At 40.2% G+C, this 22,094-nt stretch overlaps 1 protein-coding gene across 5 annotated transcripts in view; it reads left to right on the forward strand.

The window, feature by feature from the left end:
- Positions 1–22,094, forward strand: part of Ctdp1 (CTD phosphatase subunit 1) — a 97,399-nt gene that overhangs the window by 7,762 nt on the left and 67,543 nt on the right. For 4 of the 5 annotated variants that reach the window (XR_002817838.1, XM_023700067.1, XM_023700068.1 and 1 more), the window contains exons 2-5: positions 11,261–11,344; positions 12,160–12,253; positions 13,990–14,118; positions 16,175–16,325. Coding sequence is in view for 4 of the 5 variants with exons in the window: in XM_023700067.1 (XP_023555835.1) it covers positions 11,261–11,344; positions 12,160–12,253; positions 13,990–14,118; positions 16,175–16,325 (458 nt within the window). In the remaining variant the exon portion in view is untranslated. The remainder of the gene's footprint in view (positions 1–11,260; positions 11,345–12,159; positions 12,254–13,989; positions 14,119–16,174; positions 16,326–22,094) is intronic. The other variant, XM_023700066.1, reaches the window with a different exon arrangement.

Raw genomic sequence — 22,094 nt, forward strand, 5'->3', positions numbered from 1 at the left:
TTAAAAAAATAAAAATTAAAAAAAAAAAACTGTCCTATTAATCAGCTGTGAAACTGTCTCATTCATATTTATTTCTCAATAAAAAATAAAGCTACATATCTTAGTGGCTTTTTAGCTATTTAACATAATGCTTGTATAAAAATCCTTGTAATTTCAAGAACTCAAGTTAATATTTAGCTTAATATTTGTGTTTCAGAATAGCTAAACTTTTAAAAGACTTTCAGTTGTTTTTCTTATGGTTCTTTAACCTTTAAATAATAATTTCATACTATTTTGCTGTGTTTTGTGTGTGTTTGTAGGTTGTAAGTTAGCGGAAATGTTGGAGTTACTAGTTTTGTGCCTTCGCTGTTCGTGACATTCCACAGCCTTGGTCTTTATCTTGAACATGCCACAGTGCACAATATTGCTTCATATGCCTGGAAACTTAAAATCCTGGCTGTTGGAATTGTGAGGCAAGTGCTGCTGGCTGCATCCTTGGAGGTGTGACTCCCCAGCAGAGGGCAGTGGAGGGGCGGCACATGTGTGAGGCTCCTGTGCTTGAGACTGGCAGAGGCGCTGCTGTTGACTGAAGTGGCATTGTGTCCTAGTTAATAGAAGTCTGTAGGGGATCTTTGATGAATGTTAATAGCATAGCTGCCTCTTTAGATTTCTGATGGGCGCGAGCTAACCTGTTATTTTAATTCCTTCTCTATTGCTAACCACTGTCCATATGTTCCAAGCTTTGTCCCAGCCCTGGTGGCTATGCTGTGACAGCCCATGTCTGGCTGCAGGTGGAATTTGTGTGGGCAGTCCCTCTCCAGCACCCCCATCCCTGTGGCTGCTTACAGTCAAAACAAAACTGCTATTTCTTTTTAACCTCTTTTTTTGGCCATAGTTTCAGCCTTGAGAAAAGTTGCAAGAACCATACAAAAAATTCTTTCATAAGCTTTTCCCAGCTGTTAACATTTTATCATATTTGCTTCATCTTTCTCTCCCCTTAAACTCATCATTTCTTTCTGAAGAGTTGTGGTGTTAATGTCCCCCAGTACTCCAGTTTCAAAAAAAAACAGAGGTACTGTTTTACATAACCACTATACAGTCATTAGAATCAGAAATTAACATTGTGGAGTACTAGTTTCTGCAGTACAGACTTACCCAGTTTTCCTAGTGATGCCCTTTGTAGCAAAAGCAAATGCTGGCCTCATGTTGCAGTCATATCTTGTGAGACCAGCCGAGCCCCCTTCCCTCTTCCCTCCCTCCCTTCTTTCCTTTATTCCTCTCTCCTTTCTTTCTCCTTCTTTCTTGCCTTCCTTCCTTCCTTCTTTCCTATTTTAAAGAGGAAAAAAAAAACCCAAAAATGTAAAATAAGAGTAACAATGGTTAATACATTGTGTATTGCTATTTTTAAATTATTCAGAATGCAAGATAGTGGCATTTAATTGTCCAAACAATATTAACACAAATAGTTCTCAATAAACTAAGAGAAATAGATAGTATAACTATCTATAGTAATAGTGTGTATCATATATGTGTGTGTGTATATATATATCTATATCTATCTGTCTCTATATATAAAATTTGTTTTCCTTTTTTTCTTTATTCCCCCATCCCAGTTTTTTTCCTTTTGAAGTTTCCTCCCATTTTACAATATCTGTTGTACATTTTGGATCTTATTTACACTTTCAGCTTCTCACACTAAGGAGACAAAATGATTGCACATTTGTCTGGTTTATTTCACTTACGATTATGGTCTTAGTTGCATCCATTACCTATAAGAGGCTCCAGTTTATCCTTCTTTATGGCTAAGTAGTACTCCATTGCATAAAAACACCACATCTTTATCCATTCCTCAGTTCATGGGCATTTGGACTGTTTCAAAGATTTAGCTATTATGAATTATGCTGCTATAAATATGGGTGCACATATATTGCTGTGGTGTCATGTTTTTAATTATGGGTAGATACCTACAAGGGGAATAGCTAGGTCAAATGAGACATGTAATCCTAGTTTTTTTTAGGAATCTCCACACTGGTTTCCACTGTATTTTCACTGGTCTGCATTCCCACCAAGAGTGGAGAAGGGTTCCTTTTTCCCCATTCCCCCTCCAGCATTTGTTGGTTGATTTCTTGATAATAGCTATTTTTTTTTTCAGAATAAGATGGGTCTTAGTGTTTTAATTTGCATCTCTTGAATGACTATAGAGTTGTTGAACATTTTTCATATATTTACTTGCTATTTATATTTCATCTGCCAAGTATATATTAATTTCAAGTGTCCATTTTTGGATTGGGTCATTAAATTTGGGGGTCTGATTTTTTTGAGTTCTTTATATGTTCTTGAAAGTATTTCTTTGTTTAAAGAACAGCTGGAAAACATTTTCCCCCACATTTGGGATTGTCTTGGTGGTTTCTCTTGCTGTGCAAAAGCTTTTTAATAAGATGAGACCCCAGTTGTTGATTCTTTGTGATCATTCCAATGCAATTGGGGTCTTACTCAAATAGTCTTTTTTTTTTTTTTTTTGCAGTCCTGGGGATCCAAGTCAGAACCTTGTGCTTGCAAGACAAGTGCTTTTTGCTGCTGAGCTATCTCTCTGGCCCTTTATGCAGTCTTTGCCTACACTTTTTTTTTTTTTTTTTTGCGGTACCAGGGATTGAACTCAGGACCCTACACTTGCCAGGCACGCACTTATTTCACTGAGCTATCTCCCTAGCCCTACACCATTGTCTTTAAGAGTTTTACCTGTTCTGTCTTCCAACAGGTTTGATGTTTTTTTTTTTAATATTTAGGTCCTTGATCTATTTTGAATTTGGTTTAATGCATGGTGAAAGATAATGGATCCAGTTTTACTCTTCGGCATGTGCAAAGCCAGTTTTTCCCAGCACGATTTCAGTATAATGCTACCCAGTAGCATTACAGTGCAATTTCAAGTCAGGGATTGTGATGTCCCCTGCTTTGCTATTTGTTGTCTAAAACTGCCTTTGCTATTCAAGGTATCTTCTGATTCCAAACGAATTTTAGAACTGTTCAAGTTCTGTGAGATATGCTGTTGGAATTTTGATTGGCATTGCATTAAATCTGCACAGTTTGGGAAGTATGGCTATTTTCACTATATTGGTTCTTCCTACCCATGAACAAGGGATATTTTTCCATTTTTCTGATATTTCAATCTTTTTCAGAGCACTGTAGTTTTCAATGCAAAGGTCTTTTACATCCTTATTTAGATTGATTCCTAGATACATTTTTTTTTTTTGATGCTATTGTGAAAGGTGTTGTTCCCTTCTCAATGAGTTTGTTATTCATGTACAGGAATGCTATTGACTTTTGAGTTGACTTTGTATCTAGCTACACAACTGAATTTGCTGATTAGATCTAGCAGGATTTTAATGGAGTTTTTGGGGTCTTCCTTGTAGAGTACAGTGTCATCTGCAAATAATGATAATTTAACTTCTTCCTTTCCTATCTTATTTCTTTTATTTCTTTCTCTTGTCTAATTGCTCTGGGTAAAGTTTCCAGGACTATATTGAATAAAAGTGCAGACAGTGGACATCCATGTCTTATTCCTGATTTTAGAGAGAAAGCTTTCAGTTTTTGTCCATTTATGATGTTGGCTGTTGGTTCATCATTGATCACTTTTATTAGATGGTTATAAAGACCAACTTTCTGCAAGTTTTTTATCATGCATGGGTGCTGGATGCTGCCATATGCTATTTCTGCATCTGTTGAGATGATTGTGGTTTTAGTCCTTGGCTTTGTTAATAATGGTGCATTGTATTTATTGACTTAACATGTTGAACTGTCCTTGCATTCCTCAGATGAATCCCACTGTCGTGGTGTATAATCTTGATGATGTGCAGCATTGTTTGCCAGCGTCTTACTGAGAATTTTTGCATTTGGATTCATTAAGGAAATTGGCCTGTGATTCTCTCTCTTTGTCGAGTCTTTCTCTGATTTTGGTATCAGGGTAATGTTTGCTTCCAGGAATGAATTTGGGAGTATTGCTTCCCTTTCAGTTTCATTAAAGAGTTTGGGCTGGGGGCATTGTGGTACAAGCCTGTAATCCCAGCACTGGGGAGGCAGAGACAGGAGGATCATTGCTAGTTTGAGACCAGTCTGGGTTACAAAGTGAGCTCAAGGCCACCCTCAACTGTATAGTGAGACCCTGTCTCAAAAAGACCAAAAAAAAAAAAAAGAGTTTGATAAGTAGTGGTGTTAGGTCTTCTCTAAATTTCTTGTAGAATTTAGCAGTGAATCTGTCAGGGCCTAGACTTTCTTTTTTGGTTGGTTTTAAATTACATCTTTAATTTCATTGATTGATACTAGTTTATTTAGGATTTTTACATCTTCTTGATTCAACTTTGGTAATTCATGTATATCTAAGAATCTGTCTATGCCTTCTGCATTTTCCATCTTAATAGAATGCAAGTTTTCAAAATAGATTGAGATAATCTTCTCGATTTCTTCAGCATCTGTTGTGATTTTACCTTTTTCATTCTTAAATTGCATGGATTTGAGTTTCCCCCCACACCTTTCTCATCTTGTGGTACATTGTTCAAGACACTACTTGACAGAGATACACTAGGGTCACATGGAGTTAGAGTTTACACTTTGTAACTATTTTACTGTTTTTGTGGAATAAATAAGGTCACATATTAAGGAGAATACATGTTGAGATTTAAGGTGTTTTATGTGGAGTGCAGTGGTTCTGTGTTAGTCACTATATGCTTCTCAAGTAGCCACCCCTGAAGTGTCCCTTGCAATGTTCTTGCAGTGTTCCCTGCTTTTGGGGCTTTGCATAGTACTTGTTCATATGATACACACATGTGTGTGTGATGTAAACTGTCATATATATCTGGAGTCCTCAATGTGGATCACAGTTTCCTAGCTAACCACTGCTCTTACTGAGGATCATTGTGTCTAGAACCCTGAGAGCACTGGACTGCTGGTGCATTTAGCTGGTAGACTAGGTGTATGGGATCAGCTTACACACTAGCATGTATCTTCTCCTTTTGAACCATGGGTGTCCCATACCCTATGGGATGTTGTGTAGCACCCCTGACCGAACCCTCCAGGTGCTGGCCACTGCCCAGGTATGACATCCAGAGATTTTTCCAGACACCATCCAGGGAAACAAAATCTACACTGTAGAATTAAGATAGACTCTTTTGACTCTAGTACAGAGAATTACATGACTTGTCCACATAGCCAAGAAAAGGAAGATATTAGAGAGGGTGAATGTTTGGTCCACGTTGCCAAGAGCATAGGGACAGTCAGGCAGCTTGCAGCACATGCCATACTGTGGGCTATGTAGCCTTACTTTTTATAATTTCATTTCCACCCTTGATTACCTTCGTCTTACTTGTCAAGATCCAGGGATTGCTTTTTCTGCACAGTATTCCAGAGACATACTTCTACCTTAAGTAGAACTAACCATTTCCATTCTTCTCCCCACCTTAGGGGTTCTCTCCCAGCACTCATTTGTTTCACTCATACTAAGTTGTTTATGTGCTTCTTGGTCTTTTGGCTAAGATCAAGTGAAGTTTTTTTAAGTCTGTCTGCATCAGGCTAAGAATAGAATACTATACACCTGCTGCTCAGTTTATGGTCTTTCCTGTCCAGTTTCTGGTGCTGAGTCTGTTGACTAGAGCACAGAAGTAGTCTTATCAGCCTCAGTGTTGAGCCATTGCTCCAGTGAATACAGAGCACTTGACTTTCTTACCAGTCCTGCCTTTGGAGCTAACTCCCCGTGTGACTTTACCCCATCCTTAATGGCAGCTCAGTACCATTATGAGATGTCACATGGATTCCCTTGGAAGTAGATTCTCACAGGCAGACTCCATAGGAAAACACAAAAACGTGGACAGGTGGTCAAGAGGCATTGAAGGTTAGAGGAGCTATTCATGTATCTGACTTCATACTAATCAGGCAAAAGCTGAATGGTTGACAGCTGGCAGGTTGGGCAGGAGGTTGCACAGTGTGCTTATACTTTCTTTGTGTAGTTGGTATAGATACCTGGGACATACTCAGGTATGGACACCTCAAAACAGAGTCCAACAAGCATGTTTGTTGAATTTGATTAGCTACTTTGCAAATTTTTGTGGAAATGCAGAGAGCATAGAGTAGCAGTTTTGAAAAAGAACCAAGTTGGGAACTTTCATTACCTAGTTTCAAGACATTATAAAGCTACAATAATCAAAAGAGTGCTATTTTGATATAAAAATAGACATAGACACCATAAACATGAAACAAATCAGAGCCTAGAACTTGACACCCAAGTATGAACCAATGAATTTTCCATGTGGTGCCAAGAAGTTCAGTGAGGAGCCAAGAATCTGGACAGTGGTGCTTTTATACAAATGGACCGACAGTTTATTTTTCTGTGTAGTGAGCAGAATAATGCCCCCCTCCCAATGGTCAAAGGGAATGGTGACTCTGGGAAAGAACCTGAGACAACATAAGAACCTCCAATGGTGATAGCTGAAGCTGAGGGCTGCAGGTCTCTGAAAAGACAAGGGACAAGGAATGCTTTTCCTTGGATCCTCTTGAGAAGCAAGTTCTGCTTACACCTTGGCTGTGCCCCTGTGACACCCATTCAGTACCCAAGTACTTGATTTACAGTTTCAGCACCTTTATATATTTGCCTTCCCTTTTCAAGATTTGTAATTTTATATACAAAATACACTGTATTCTTAGTTGTCAGGAGTATTCAGTGGTGGCATATTCCTATATCCCAGTACGTGGGAGGCTGAGGCAGGAGGGTTGTCATGAGCTTGAAACCAGCCTGAGCTACAAAGTGAGATCCTGTCTCAAAAAAATAAAACACACACAAAAAGAACATTCAGCTTACACAGAAGTAAAAATACAGTATTTGAAATTAGTTGAGATCACTATAATTCTACTCTGAAGTATCCATTTAGCTAAATGAAACTTTGTTGTTGTTGAATGAAAACAGGTAGTGTATCTGTATATTCAAAATAGTTAGGATAGATATACAGCTACTTTCTCTTAATTCAGTGAATAGAAAGATTTGTTCTAATAGTGTTTGTGGACAGGATATCATGTCTGCGTCTTGTACAATGAATAACCACTATGAAGACAATAGTATGTAATGTATTAATTATTGAAACTGTCCTAATTGGTTTTGAGACTGTCTCATTGCTATTTGTTTCTCAATAAAATTATTTTAGAAAAAACAGGTAGTAGAAAAGACCTACCATTTAACTTTTATAGGATAAGACTTAACTCAGGATGTTTTGATTTGTCATGTTACATGTTCATTCCTACACAAAAGATCAAATTAACCTCAAATCTAGAGTCACAGAGGTGGCAAAATAAGATTTTAATTCCCGAGAGAACGGAAATAACAGTGTGAAACTTTATGTGGAGGTTATCAGCATTAAATTAGTAGTGCTGGAAAAATTATGTGTGTTGTGTATTTTATAACTGTAATGATGTGTTTAAATTTTTGCTTCTACAGGAATATAGGAAGGATTTTTAAATTAAATTTTATTTCATTTTGAAAAGTAAAAGACAAAAGCAAGAACAAAAATCAGAAACAGTGACAGGAACTGGGTAACATACAACAATACATGTGTTGCAAATTTCAGAACAAGGATAGCTGATTAACAAAGATTGATTTATTATCTATTTTTATCATCAAATATGTTGCTCAGATTAATAGATATAGTTATGTAAGATTGGACATATGATTGCATATTATTGTGTGTTTTTCAGAAACCATAAATTTTTGTTTTTGTCCCTCTTGAGTTTTTTTGTCTTTTTTAAAGTTTATTTTGAAGAGAGTATAGTAATAATTAATATGACATTAGAAATGGCACACACTTAGGAGACCAAGATGACAAGTAGTCAAGCATGATTTTTGTATTACACATTGCTATCTTCAATGTAGTTGCTCAGGTTGCAGATATCAGCATACAGAGTTAGTCAAGGTGAAAATTCTACACATAATTGCTATTTTCAAGAAACAGATGGTAATTTTTAGTACAATCACCTCAGCGGTCATGTATATATACTTGCAGTTTCACCCCCCTCCCCAGCCTTTTTTAGGAAGGTTATTAACATAGTTTTTAATTTTGTATTTGCATTCTTGCTGAACTTGACGTTTAATCTTGTGGGCTTTTTGCGCTTTCTAGAGGACAGTACAGTTTTCTGCACAAAGGGGCATTCCTGCTTCTCTTTTCTGTACCCCTGGTTGGCCTCTAGATGAGCAAGCCTATTGAGAGCCTAATTATTGATTTTGGGGAGCTTCCAGAACCTCATCTTGGTGTTTGGCACGGGTTGTGGCATTTCACAGACATGCTTTAAAGGGAGGTCATTTCCCTCTTTCCAGTGTCCTAAGAGGTCTGTTGTTTTGTTTTTTGCAGTACTGAGGATTGAACCTGGGACTTTGCACTTGCCAGGCAGGCACTTATTCTACTGAGTTATCTCCCTGGCCCCAATTTTTTTTTCCTAGAGTTTTAATCATAAGTCCTACAAAGTACTATGGTCCCTGTAATTTCATTTTTGCATCCAGTTAACACTGACCATGGAAGGTAAGGTTGGAGGTGACGTGTGATTTAGAGAAATTTCTTAAGGCTGATGTTCCCTCCAGCAGCTGGACTTGTGGCCAGTATCATTAAATAGTGCTGTGTTTTCAGAGCAGTGACTTCAGGTGCCCTTAACTGATTTCTGTGTTTTATTTTTAAAATGTGTCTTCAGTCTTTTCAAAATGTAATTCTGATCCCTCTATTGGAGTCTTGTTTTGTGTTAAGTCTGATCATTTGGACAGATGAATTGCAGAACTGTAACAATTTTAAAATATTTTAATAAGATTTAGGAAAGTATTATTGTCGCCTTAAAAAGTCTTAACCAGTTTTCCGAATAAAATATCATAACATTACTATGTTGTCTAAAACAACTTGCTACATAAAAGTTTGGATTTTCATCTATAAATGTGTTTTCATGTTTCTGAGAAATGTTTGCAAACTATTTCAGTTCTATGTAGAGCTCTTTTAATGAAATGATCTTTAAGTGGCCTTTTTGCACTATCCCACTAATTCTAGGCCTGCCATTCTCCCAGCCTAGGGTTGTGGCTGAGCTTCCTCCCTGAGGTGTCTGCCACAACCACCTGTGAATATGAGTCCTGTGGATCTGAAGGTGTCAGTAGCAAGCAGTACCAGGGCTACATGGGGCAGATCTAGAGTGAAAACCACTGACTGGGGACAGAGCTGGAGCTGTTTCTGGAGTGTGACCTCTCACTTTCTTAGCAAGGTCTTTAATCTTCCCTCAGCCCTACAGTCCCACCGAGCCCTCCTTCCCAGCCCAAGTTGGTCCTCACACATTTTGTGCCCATGCAGGAAAGTGTGTCCTCCCTTTTGTACTGCAGACATGGCCATATGCCCCTCTTACTGCAGTTTGAGCTTCCCCCAGCCCAATACATGTCCTCTTTACAGAGAGGCTGGACACAGGGAACCATCCACGAGGAGGCCAGACATGGAAGCCATGCTTCTTGGCCCATGGTCTTCTTCTAGTTCTGGTTGTGTGGCAGAGAGGGACTGCCATAGTTGTTCTTGCAAAATCTCTCTGTGGCCTGACTTTTGTCGTCTTCTCTTCCTCCTGTTTTGTGGTGCTGTTTGTCGTCTGAGTTTGTGCAGATAGACATGTACTTTCCTATTCTCAGGCAAGCAGTGTGCTGCAGGGTTGCTAGGAACTGGTCTCACCAGAATTCTCTGGCTTGCAGTGAAATAGGTTAGGGCCACAGCAGAGATGGAGATTCCTCAAAAACTAAAACTAGCTGAGTTTGGTGGTTAATACCTATAATTCCAGCAGGGGCTTGGGGTAGGAGGATCACCATGAGTTTGAGGCCATTCTGGGCTACATAGTGAGACCCCCATCTCAAACAACAAAAATAAAACCCACTAGAAATTCCATTTGACCCAGCTAGTCCTGTTCTAGATATATTACCAAAAGAGTTGACAGTATCACAGTGATGCCTGCATACTCATGTTTATAGTCACACACTTCATAATAGCTAAATCTTGGAAGCAGCCTGTATGTCCATCAGCAGATGAATGGTTAAAGAAAATGTGTTTACACACAGTGTAGTATTACTTGCCATAGAGGAAGAGAAACCCGAATCACGTATAGGAAAATGGATCCATCTTGTGGCAGTGATGTTCAGTAGAATAACTCAAGCACACAAGCTAAAATATCACATGATTTCTCTTACATGAGAAATCCAAACTTTAGCAAAATAAAAATCAGATACTAGGAAGGAAGGAGATTTTTCTCAAGTGGGAAGGGGATCAAGCGATGAAGCAAGAGGAACTCATGATGGAGAGGAGGAGGAAAGTGATGAAGAAAGAAAGATGTGTTATGTTCATGTACTACACAAAAAATGTAAACCTTATGTACTGCAAACATAGCAGGCATTGTGTACTACGAGTCACCTCACCACACATATAAACTGCACGTGTTTGCTGAAGACTGCCAGGGAGTCCACCCTGTGTGAGGTGGTCAGGGTGGACACACAGGTTCCTACTTTCCATGCCTGTACAGCCAGCACTTTCTTGTGTCTGCGGTTACTATTTTATTCTCTAAAAATATGCAAAGTTAATAAATAATATTAACACAAAAAATACACTAAGAAAAATTTCAATGTCATTAAAATTAGAATGCTGAATAACTATAAAAAAAGAAAATATCAAATGAAAGCAAGAGACAGGAAAAGGAATATTGTGGGACTGTCCTGCTTCAAGGTTGTATATGGTGAGATTTTTGGACTTATGTGCAAACATGAGAAGCATAGAATTCTTTATCCTATTTTTAAAATATAATCTAATTTAAAAAAAGAAAATATCAGAAAAATTAGATGAGTGTGAGTCTGTCTGTACTAGGGATCACCTATGGGAGGAGACAGCAATTTATTATTTTTGGGATTATATCAATTTGTTCCCTACTGTATTAAAGAGTTTTATAAACCAAAGTGTAAAAGAAATATATATATATTTGTTGTATTTTAGGCAGCCTTAGATTTTTTCAGGTCTTCTGTGCATCAGAAAGATTTTATTTGGTCTTGCATGACAGAAACTCACAGGTAAGAAGTTCTTTCATTTTATAGTCAGGCAGGCAGAGGGAACAGAGCTGTGCAAACGTTGGACCTGGTGCAAGAACTCTGGGTTTTATTGTCACTCTCCTGCCCTTGTTCAAACTGTGAGATGTTCCCAAGAGACTGTAAATTCTTGCCCCTTCCTGATTTGTACTTGTTTTTCCTTGTATTTTGCAGAACGCTTTTGGTGAGACTGGAAGGATGTAGCCACCCAGTTGTCATGAAGGGCCTTTGTGCTGAGTGTGGTCAGGACTTAACCCAGTGAGTGTCTCTGGGGAGCAAGACACAGGACTCTCAGAGTGTAATGTGGGTGGGATGTGGGAAGCAGAGTGGGGGCTTTGTGCAAGCCTTGTAACCTCTGCCTTGGAGGGCAGACGCTGCCATGCCTGCACTTGAGTCAGACTGGTACCAGGAACAGTCCTTTCTGTCTTTATTTTCCTACTTGTGATATCACACCTTCTGCTGAGTGAGTTTTTTTTAGGCATGACAGGAAAAAACCAGAGGGTAATTGAGTTTTGTTCTTCTCCTCAAGGGAGAAGCCACAGAGGCTCCCTGGAGTACCTCTTCAGGAGGTGGTGTGCCTTTCTACTCAGTCTTCCTTTCCCATACTCTAGGCCAGCCTGACCACTAACGCCAAGCAGTTTCCCTGCTCTGTCAGCCTAGCACTGTGGGTGACTGTCTCTGAACTGGGTGTGTGTGTGCGCACGCGCGCGTGTGTGTACATATGTACACGTGCATACATGTGTTTTCATAGCCTTTATGTTTCCATGTGACATTGCAGTTTATTTCCTTGGAGAATTTTACTTGTATGAGTGTGACTGGAAGTGTGACCCTGGCTGTGGCTGTGACTTCTGTGCACCTTGACTGTGAGAATGGCCATGAGCTCAGTTTTTCATATTCTATCTTCAGACTGGAGGATATTCCCCTAGCTAACCAAGGAATGGTTCTATGAAGAGATACAAGTATGTTTCAGCTATAGTGCAGGTTTAAATTCTGTCACTTGTGGTTACATGTGCCTTCTGTGTACAGTTCTTCCAGTGCAGCTAATTTTTCAACTTATCTTCTTACATTTAAAGGCTACAGAGTAAGAATGGGAAGCAGCATATGCCTGTGTCCACAGCGACTGTATCCATGGTACACAGTGTGCCAGAGTTAATGGTGAGCTCTGAGGTAAGTAGGCACGGAGGTCCTGGGCTGTATAGGGAATCAGGACCTCCATCTTTAATAATAGTTTCTAAAGATCCCTGCATCCAGTGGCTGCAAGGTGTTGCCCTCCTGAGAAGTGGAGGGCTGCATGGTTGTTTTTCCTTTTCCTTCTCTGCCCACATGAGCACCTCTAGAGGCTGTGCAGCTGCCCTACTTGTGTGGAGGGAGCCTTCTTGGTGCTGTGACATACTCACTGGCTCAGCCTGAGTTTCCGTGAGCCAGATTCTAGCTGGAGGGAATGTGGTAGCCACCTGGACACAGCATGCTGTGGAGGCTACGGGTATGTGCAAGACAGGTGGGCATGGAGAGCAGAGACAGCAAGGACCAGTGAGGGGTGAAGGTGATGGCACTCTTGGGCTGCCCAGCAGTGTGGAATTGGTGCTGGTGGAAGCCATGGCTCAGGCTGCTGTGGAGAGCAAGTGCACATGGGATCCCAGGTGACATCTGCAGTGCCGGTGGCCATGAACCATGGAGCAGCAGGTTCTGTGTGAAGAGTTGGGAGGTGGGGCACCATCTAGAAAATAGAGTTTGGGTGCTATTTCAAGCACCTAGTGGTTTTGGGTTTTTTATTATTGTTTGGTATTTCAGGAGTTACCCTGACAAGCTCACATTCCCATAGGTTAGTGTTTGTATACTGTGGCAAGCGTGGGTGTGCCCATCACCTAAGGACCAGGTGCTGTAAAAACTCTAACCTTCAGAGTTGTGTTTTTATAAGCAGGGAAAACATTTTTCAGTGTTTTATAAGATTCGTGCTTGTAAATGATGTATACTAGCTAGTCTTTTTGTAGGAAAGGCAGAATCCCAGATATATACTTGTGGTTTTTCTGAATTACTGTAAAAAAAATATAAATACATATGTGTGAAATCAAGGCCAGGAAATTTATGTTAAAAAGAGATGAGTAGACTCCAATTCTCCTATCAAAGCAGAGTTGTTAACCTTTCTGTATACTCCCTTTCAGGAATATGGCAAAAGTTCTCCTGTGTGAACTTTTGAATTACTAATTCAGTCTAGTAATTTGTCTGTAAATAAATAAATGCCAATAAAATTGAGAAACATGTTGTTCATCCTGGTGTGTTTTACTTAATGAGTTGTGTCAGGCCCTCTGTGGGAGGTCAGACCAGAGTTTTTCTGAGGCGAGAGCCCTGCCTTGGACCTTAAGTGTATATAACCCTTTTGTATTGTTTGAAGCTCATCTGAGCTTGTCAAGGTGAGGTGACAGGGATGAGCCCAAGGATACCAAGACCAGGATTTTTGTTGGCCTCTGCCATCCCAGTGATTAGTTTATGCTTGTCCTCTCAGCTGAGCTTGTCTTCTTTATTAATTTTGAAGCTCAGGTTTATTCAAGTGTTCCAGACCTCTGGTTGAATTTTTATAGAAAAAAATTGTTTCCTTCTCCCTCCCCCGCTTTTTTCCCTGGTTTACACATTTAACGAAATTGTAAAATTTTCGTCACTGCAGAGATATGGAGCAGACAGAACTGACTGTGGTCAGTGTGCAGCCTTGGTCAGCAGAGAGAGAGGCCCACTTGTAGCCAGCTGAGGACCTCAATGTATTTCAGTCATAGTGGGATCCTGCAGATGTGAGGGCTTAGTTAGGAAAAGGGCAGTGTCTGTTCTCTTGGTGAAATTGGATTTTATTTTAGATCCAAATGTATGTACTTTGTCATTTTTATTTTTATTTTTATTTTTTTTAACTCCAGCAAGCTGAAAAACTAGCAAGGGAAGATCAGCAACGACTACATCGAAACAGAAAACTAGTCCTCATGGTTGATTTGGACCAGACCCTAATCCACACAACAGAGCAGCACTGTCCACAAATGTCAAACAAAGTAAGTTTTCCCCAATATACCCAGGATACTTTGCTAGATGACCCACATTTCATTATTCAATTCAGAAGTGTACTATCGTTTTTTAAATTGGTTCTCATAAGTATGGCCAAATTTGGGGAACAGACTTGTCAGTCATGCATATGACCTCAGAACAGCAAGCTACTATATCTGAGCCATTCAGGTGACAGCATAAATGTGCTGTCACTGTTAGCATTTGCCAGGGATATTATAGTAAAATGGAGAGGTTTTGTGTGCAAGTCCCCATTTTCTGGTGTCAGCTGGAGAGCAGAGACTTGGAGATCTGTGAAGATAGTAGAGTGTCATTAGAGGAGCAGTCTTGGGAAGATGCGTTATTTGAGGTGCCTTGGATCTTTGGGTATCTTGGTCAGGATACTTGGGTCTCTGCTCAAGAGACCTAGGCTAGAGATGAACATGGGAGTGTGGTAGCAGTTCTCCAGGATAGTGTGATGAAGAGAGAAGAAGCCAAAGAAGGACCACTGCTTGAGTGCATATAAAACTGTAATAGTCCAGTTGCTTCTTAGGGATAAGAGCCAAGAAGTTGAACTTGAGGAGCAAAAGGAATTTGATGTTTGCTACAGACAGCTCACCTGTAGTCATATATTATGTATGTCATCACTAACAAGGAAGGCCTTGTCAGTGCTAAGTTACCTTATTTTAAAAATGTTAGCTGTTGAAGAGATAATGTAGAGGCTCTTATTTTAGTCTTGCAAGTTTTCTTTGACAGAAGAGGACTGAACTTTGCTATGGCCAGGTGTAGGTCAGGGAGATCCTAGAGGGTGGACCACGTAGCCTAGGGGAGGTTCCATCATAGAGCCAGGGTCCTTTACCACTAATAGTAATACAGGTTTGGTAAAAATAAGTTAATGGCTTAGTAAATAAACCAGGTGGTCTTTTTTTTTTTTTTTTTTTGTATAGATGCTTGAACTTAGAAACTTACGCTTCTTGCCAGGCAGGTGCTTATTCTGCTGAGCTATCTCCTTGGCCCAACCAGGTGATCTTTAATTTTTAGTGTTCTTTTCTTGAGGTTGAGCTTGATTATGGCTAGAATTACATCCCCACAATGAAACTTGTATTTTTAGTTGTCTTGTATATCATGAGATTTATCCAGAAATAAGCTATATTTTGTGCAGGTAGTTACTAAATATTTTCAGGTATTTCATTCATAGCAACTTGTCTCTACTAAATGTTCTGAGTGGCACACACACTGTCCATATGTGTATACGAGCATATGTTGCCATAGGTATTTTTTATGTTGTCACTTTTGAACTTTGGCTTTTTAAGTTACTCTTATAAGCAGTTTGAACTAGTCCAGGGAAGGGAATTGGGTTCACAAGACCATGTTCTGTCTGCATGGAATGGTTTGGGCATGATCAGTCTTCCACTAATACTAGTAGTTTCCAAGGTGTGCTCCACTTTACTTCTGTGTATAGTCTGAAGGAATCTATTTCAAGCTATCTACTATGCTCTTTGACAGGTAGTTAATAGTTTTAAGGGATAGTTGCAGGCAGTTGTAGTGGATAGTTGTCATGAATAGCTATTATAATTAGGAAAGGTAGCTACAAGTAGTTATTGTAGGTCTTACCATTACTGTGGGTATTTAACATTGCTGTTTATTATGGTTAGTTATTACCATGAGTAGTTAGCTTAGATATTTGCTGTAGGTAGTTGTCATAACTCTCAGGTTTTAAATGTTGTAAATGTAGTGGGTAGTTATTTCATTTATCAGGTGTAGTTACTATATGTAGCTCTAGGAGGTAGTAGACTTGCCTAGTTACTGTAACTATGGGGTGGTCATCATAGGTAGCTGTTGTGATTGTCATCATTACATGGATAATTAACACTGTCAGTCTTCTGGAGCATTCAGGTGTCTCAGAGTATGTGTGGAAAGCTTTTGGCTCAGTGTCAGGTACCATAGGCTACTTATGAGGATTCTCTGTCCCCATGTGCATCTCTTTGGGCCTCACACTGTCAGGTGCTGCCTTGACAGTGCTCCTGAGGGCCTTCTCTTCTCACTGTCATTGCCTGTTCTTTGCAGGGCATCTTTCATTTCCAGCTGGGCCGGGGTGAGCCAATGCTTCATACCCGCCTGCGACCACACTGCAAGGACTTCTTGGAGAAGATTGCCAAACTGTATGAACTTCACGTCTTCACTTTTGGCAGCCGGCTGTATGCACATACCATTGCAGGTCAGTTAGCTGCATGGGAATCTCTCAGTGTTTAGATTGACCTTAAAAATGAAGGGACAGGGCTGGCCAGATGGCTCAGCAGACTAAAGCGCCTGCTTAAGCAGGTGCAGCAACCAGGGTTCAATCCCTGGCATGCCATGGTGATGCACACCTATAATTCCATTGCTTGGGAGGCTGAAAGCAAGAGGATCACTATGAGTCTGAGCTGTGTAGTGAGACCCTATAGACCCTGTACTAAATACATTTAAAAAAAAAAAAAAACAAGGAATATGCTCTTGGGAGATAGCTCAGCGGTCTAAGCACCTGCCTGGCAAGTGCAAGATCCAAGTTCAATTTCTGGTACCGCATGCTGTGTCAGCCCCCAAACCGGGCATGATGGCACACACCTGTAATCCCAGTGGTGGTGAGGCTGAAACAAGAGGAACACTTATGAGTCTGAACTGTGTAGTGAGACCCTGTATCCAGTAAATTAAAAAAATAATAAGAGGAGGAGGAATAATACAAAAGCTCAGTCCTAAAGTTGACAGTTGGCAAGGAGTCAGCCTTGAGAAATTCAGCCATTTCATCCCTGTGAGCTAATCATTGTGCTCAGGGCAAGTGCATCTATGTGAGCCAGTTAAGAGGTTTGTCAGGACCACAGGTAACATGAAAATATAGAGGGGTCGGGGAGATGGTTCAGTAGAATAAGCACTTCCCTGGCAAGCTCAAGGGCCTAAGTTTAATCCCTGGTTCCGCAAAAAAAAAAAAAAAGAAAGAAAGAAAGAAAGAATAGATACTGTATATAAATACACTTTTTTCATAAAAAAGTGATCATATAATATTTTATTAATAATTTAAAATGGCTTTGAAATCCTGTGCTTGGATATTTTCTCCTACTACTTTAACTATCAAAATGAGCAACTTCATCAGCTGGCAATGAAGCTTGCTTCTGATGTATTGCCTTTTCTTCCTCTATGCAAAGAGTTGTAATAGCTTGTGGCTCCCAGCAGGTGGCGGCACGATCTAAAGCCTGAGTATAGAGAATAGTGCATGAACAACTTTCTATGTGATCCACTGTAACTATACACATGCATTGCAGGGTGGTCATAGTGCTTGCGTGGCAATTGTCCATACAAAAATTCAAAAGTCTATACAAATTGTCATCTTTTGTTGATGGAAAAATGAATTTCAAGTCTAACATTTAGTACTTTTATAGAAAAAATAGACTTCTTTAAAATGCAGCTTTACAGTTACAGTAAAATTGAGCAGAAAGTACCAGTTCACATATACCCTCATCTCTATATATCCACTGTCTCCTTCGCTATAAACATCCCCACATGTGGTACCTTTTTTATAATTGGTGATCCTGCATGGATAGTGTTAATCAGAACACAAAAGCAGCAAGTTAAAATTAATTCATTTTGTAACTGAAATCTAGTGTGACTTTTCTCTTTAGTATTATAAGTTATATAGCTGCTTGATATATATGGTTTAAAGATTACATAATAAGATATTGTCAGACAGGTAAACAGATAACCCCTACTGTGCTCTAAATGCATGTGAAAACCCAAGCAGAAAGGCGAGAATGCTGGATGGTGAACTTGGGAGATGATTCAGTCCCAAGGTGTCTGTCCTTGTGAATAAAGTGAGTGCACTGTTGAAGAAGACCACAGGGAGCCAGTATATCCTCCACTGTATGATGCCGTAGTGAAAAGGTGCCAGCAAGGAGGAATTGCCCCGACTAGTGCCTGGGCCATGGATGGTAAGATACAAATTCCTGTGTCATAAACTCCCAGGTCTTTTTTTTTTTTTTTTTTTTTTTGCGGAACCAGGGATTGAACTCAGGCCCTTGCGCTTGCCAGGGAAGCACTTATTCTACTGAGCTATCTCCCCAGCCCTCCCAGGTCTTTATATTGCTATAACAGCCCAAACAGGCTAAGACGCCCCATAGGAAAATCCTTGCAGATGTACATCTCAGGCCCAGGCTCCTAGCCTTCCACTGTAAACCGTACTTCTTTCTAGACAGTAAATTATAGGATAATAGAAACAAAGATCTAGGTTCAGTCAGATAATTAGGGCAGACATTGGCAGAGTATGATGAAGAAAACATCCCAGTTATAATGAGTTCTGTGGTGCTTTTGTTTTTCAATTTAAAATGTTATGGAAAGGTTAAAATTGGGAAATTATTCCTTTCTTTCTGTCAGTGTATACACCTATATTCCTGTTCTTTTTTTTTTTTTTTTTGCATTTAGGAAAGGGTCTACAGGGTGTTCAGGATCTCACTTCTAGATCAGACTCATAATGATCTGCCTGTTTACAGCTTCCCAAGAGCTGAGATTACAGGAGTGAGCCACTATCCGCAGTCTCATTTGTAGTCTCAGCATGCTCTGGGGGTAGGGCTGGGGCTGACATGGCAGGCCCAGGGATCAAACCCCCAACCCCCTCCACTGAGCTATTTGGCCAGCCTTCCTGTTTGTTTTTCTGCGTAGTCTTATAGTTTGTGTTGGAGTGTGTTTATCTATAAAGAGATGCACAGATGTATGTTGGGATCTGTTCTTAGTGATATAAGATTATATCACTAAGAATTTATCATGCTGTCGCAGGCCTCTAGTAACTCATGTTAGGATGCAACTTTCTTGAATAATTATTTTATTTTGTCTTTCATCGTATGAAAAATGTGCATTGAATGGCACATGTGAATGCTAGGGTGGGAGGTGAATGTTCTACTGGATGAGTTCCTAAGCCAGCATCATTGTGTTGCATGCTACAGAGCTTATTACTAGAAAGACTTAGTTTGATTTCATGTGAGGGTGGTACCTCATGGGCCCACTGGAAGTGACGTTAACCCAATAACACAAGTGTCCCATTCTTGGGGAAGTTGAGTATGTTGGTGGTTTTTCTCTTATGCTTTGTAACTTGTTCTAGTAGCAGAAGTTTCTTATATGGGATTCTTTAAGATTTCCTTATTCATTTTTTAGCTTGTAGTTATTTAGGACAGTTGTTATGCATGTCCGAGAGTTGCTCACTTGTGGTTGGAATCATCTTATTGATATAAGCATGTAGGTTACAGGATGAATGCAAGGGAGGCTCAGGCTTGTGATAATAACTAGCTAGAGGAGTCTTGGCCTCAGCACAGCCACATCATTGAGTTTCAGCTGGGTCATACCCTTGTCTCAGTCCCTCTGACGCTTCCTCTGTTAACCCATGTTAACAAGGCCTCAGTATGGTGAAGACAAAGCAGGTGGAAAGAATGCCTTGCATCTTCATCAGCTTAGAAGCTGGACGGAAGGGTGCTGGACATCATTTGCAGGTTCAGCCGAGCGTCTGCACTGTTTCTGTGTAGGTACAGGCTGTGCTGCAGGAGCCTGTTGAGAGCGCCGAGCTCCTGAGTGCAGGAAACAAGTCGTACAGTGAGGCTGCCAGGTTTTCTGAGCACCTGCCACCTCTTCAGTTGCACTTGCTCCCGCATGCTTTGCTTTCTGCGTTAAAATCCCCATGTGCTAACACATCCAAAGAATATTAGTCAAAATGAGACTGATATCACAAGAAGCCTACAGACTCATATCCCTGTGAATGTAAATGCAAAAATCTCCTCTCCCACTCCCCCCAAATATTGGCATACCGTATCCAGTAGCACTCAAGCCTGATTGTGTTTTATGGCTGCCCACTAAGAATTGGCTGGTGCTGTCATGCACAGCCAGAGCATTTGGACCTCAGGAGACCTGCTTTGCAGGCTGGTCCAGTATGTCTCTGAGCCAAGCACAGATAAGGTGAGCCTTTGTTGCCTGGTAGAGTTGCAGTTTAAGGAGCTAATGATCACAGTATTTTATAGCTGGAAGGAATCATGAACATTATCTAGATCAGATTGCTTATCTGCAGGTTAGAAGGGTTTTCACAAAGGTAGCTACTAAGCTTCATCTGTTATCTTTTGAGTTTTCCAAGTTACTATTTGCATAGAATGTGTACTTACAGTACAGATAACATAGACATGTTTAATTTGGAGGTTTTTTTTTCATTTCTCTTATTTTAGATACTATTCTGATACCAAATTTTAAGACTGGCCATTGGATGGCTTCAGTTTTTATAGAATAATACCCATTTCTTCTGTACCCAGTGTTGACTGGGTGATGTGTCACACATCTTTGTTCCTAGCTGTGGGGAAGAGGGAAACAGGAGGACCGCAAGTTCAAAACTAGCCTGAGCAACGTAGCAAAATAAAACCAAAACACGGCTGACGTTACAATAGCACTAGAGTGCTTGGCTAGCATTCAGGAGGTTAAACAAACAAAAGAATAAAAATGCTTTCTGCTAATTAAATGCTAAAAAAAATCCATGCTATAAAATAATAAAACTGTCACCGCTGAATTTGCAATATCTGGAGATGGTCAGCACAGAGTCACCTTCCTGAAAGAGCACACGCAGTACCAGTGGCGTGAACAGGCACAGGGAGGAGTTGCCTAAAAGTCAGTGTAGAAAGCAGGACCTGTGCATATAAAGGTGAATATCCATGTTCCATTTTGGGGCACTCTAACTAATAGACAGTGGAATGAGATTTAACTCAAAAATATCAGTCTTCAGAAAGCATGAGTCATATTGCTCGTTTAGGTTTAAAAACCCATTCTTGTGATCCCAGCCAGCTTTCTGGCAGGCTGAGATAGGATCACAAGTTTGAACCCAACCTAGACACCTTAATAGGACCCTGTCTCAAAGTAAAACATGACAAGAGCTGGAGAATGTAGCTCAGTGAGAAGGCCCAGGGTTCAATCATCAGTACTGCTAAAAAGAAAATAAAGTCTAAGATACCACATGTAGTTTTACCTATGGCTGGAGTGAGGCACAGGAAAGGTGCGTTTAGTGACAAAACCAAAATCACAGTGTCAGCCCTGAACTGCCTTCCTTGCTTGTCCCAGTAGTCTGGTCTGTCTTCCCTCCTTGTGCATCATGGCAGATACAAATGACACATGCACATTGGTCATTATAAGCTTCACTTCCTCAATATTGTGTGCCCTGTTCATTGTCATATCTTCTGCTCCTGAAGACTCCAGGTTATGTTCAATTCAGCAATGTTAAATGAACAGGTAGCCCAGGACACATTGTCTTATACCTGATAGTACATTAACTCGTGTTTGTAATGTGTGTGTTTTGTTTTCGTTTTTGGTTTTTGGTCTTTTTGAGATAGAGTCTCACTATGCACTTTAGGCTGGCCTTGAGCTTATTTTATAGCCCAGGCTGGTTTCGAACTCAGCAGTCCTGCCTCAGCCTCCCAAGTGCTGGGATTACAGGCATGTGTGCTGGGTATCAAACTCATAACCTTGCACTTGCCAGACGGGTGCTGTGCCACTGAGCTATATCCCTGGCCCTAATGTGTGTTTGGTAGTTTCATCCCCCTCTATAATATGTGGAGTAAGCATTTCTTTTTGAGACTTTACAATTATAGTGAATTTCCTTCCAAATGTTTTGTTTGGCTGGAAAAATTAATTTGTTCTACTCATGTTGAATTTGATACCTCCAGTATATTTTATTATCTAAATAAGTTATCTGAAAATGTTTTCATTTAGTTTGCCTGTTCCCACAAACTGATACTTTTAGTATGTATTCTGGGGTTCTTGTAAATTAAGTAGAGGTAATTGTTTTATTACCTTTACCAAGTTCACATGGTACACTTAACGCTATTGAGAACTTCAAACGTTTTAGGACTTCCAGAAACCCCCAGACCCAGTCCTAGCCCAGGTCCAGTGAGTGTGTGGAGAGCTTCCTGCTACCCTGCGCCGGCGGGACCAGTCCCAGCCC

Source organism: Octodon degus, unplaced genomic scaffold, assembly GCF_000260255.1.
Source record: "Octodon degus isolate 3935 unplaced genomic scaffold, OctDeg1.0 scaffold00120, whole genome shotgun sequence".
Lineage (NCBI taxonomy): Eukaryota > Metazoa > Chordata > Mammalia > Rodentia > Octodontidae > Octodon > Octodon degus.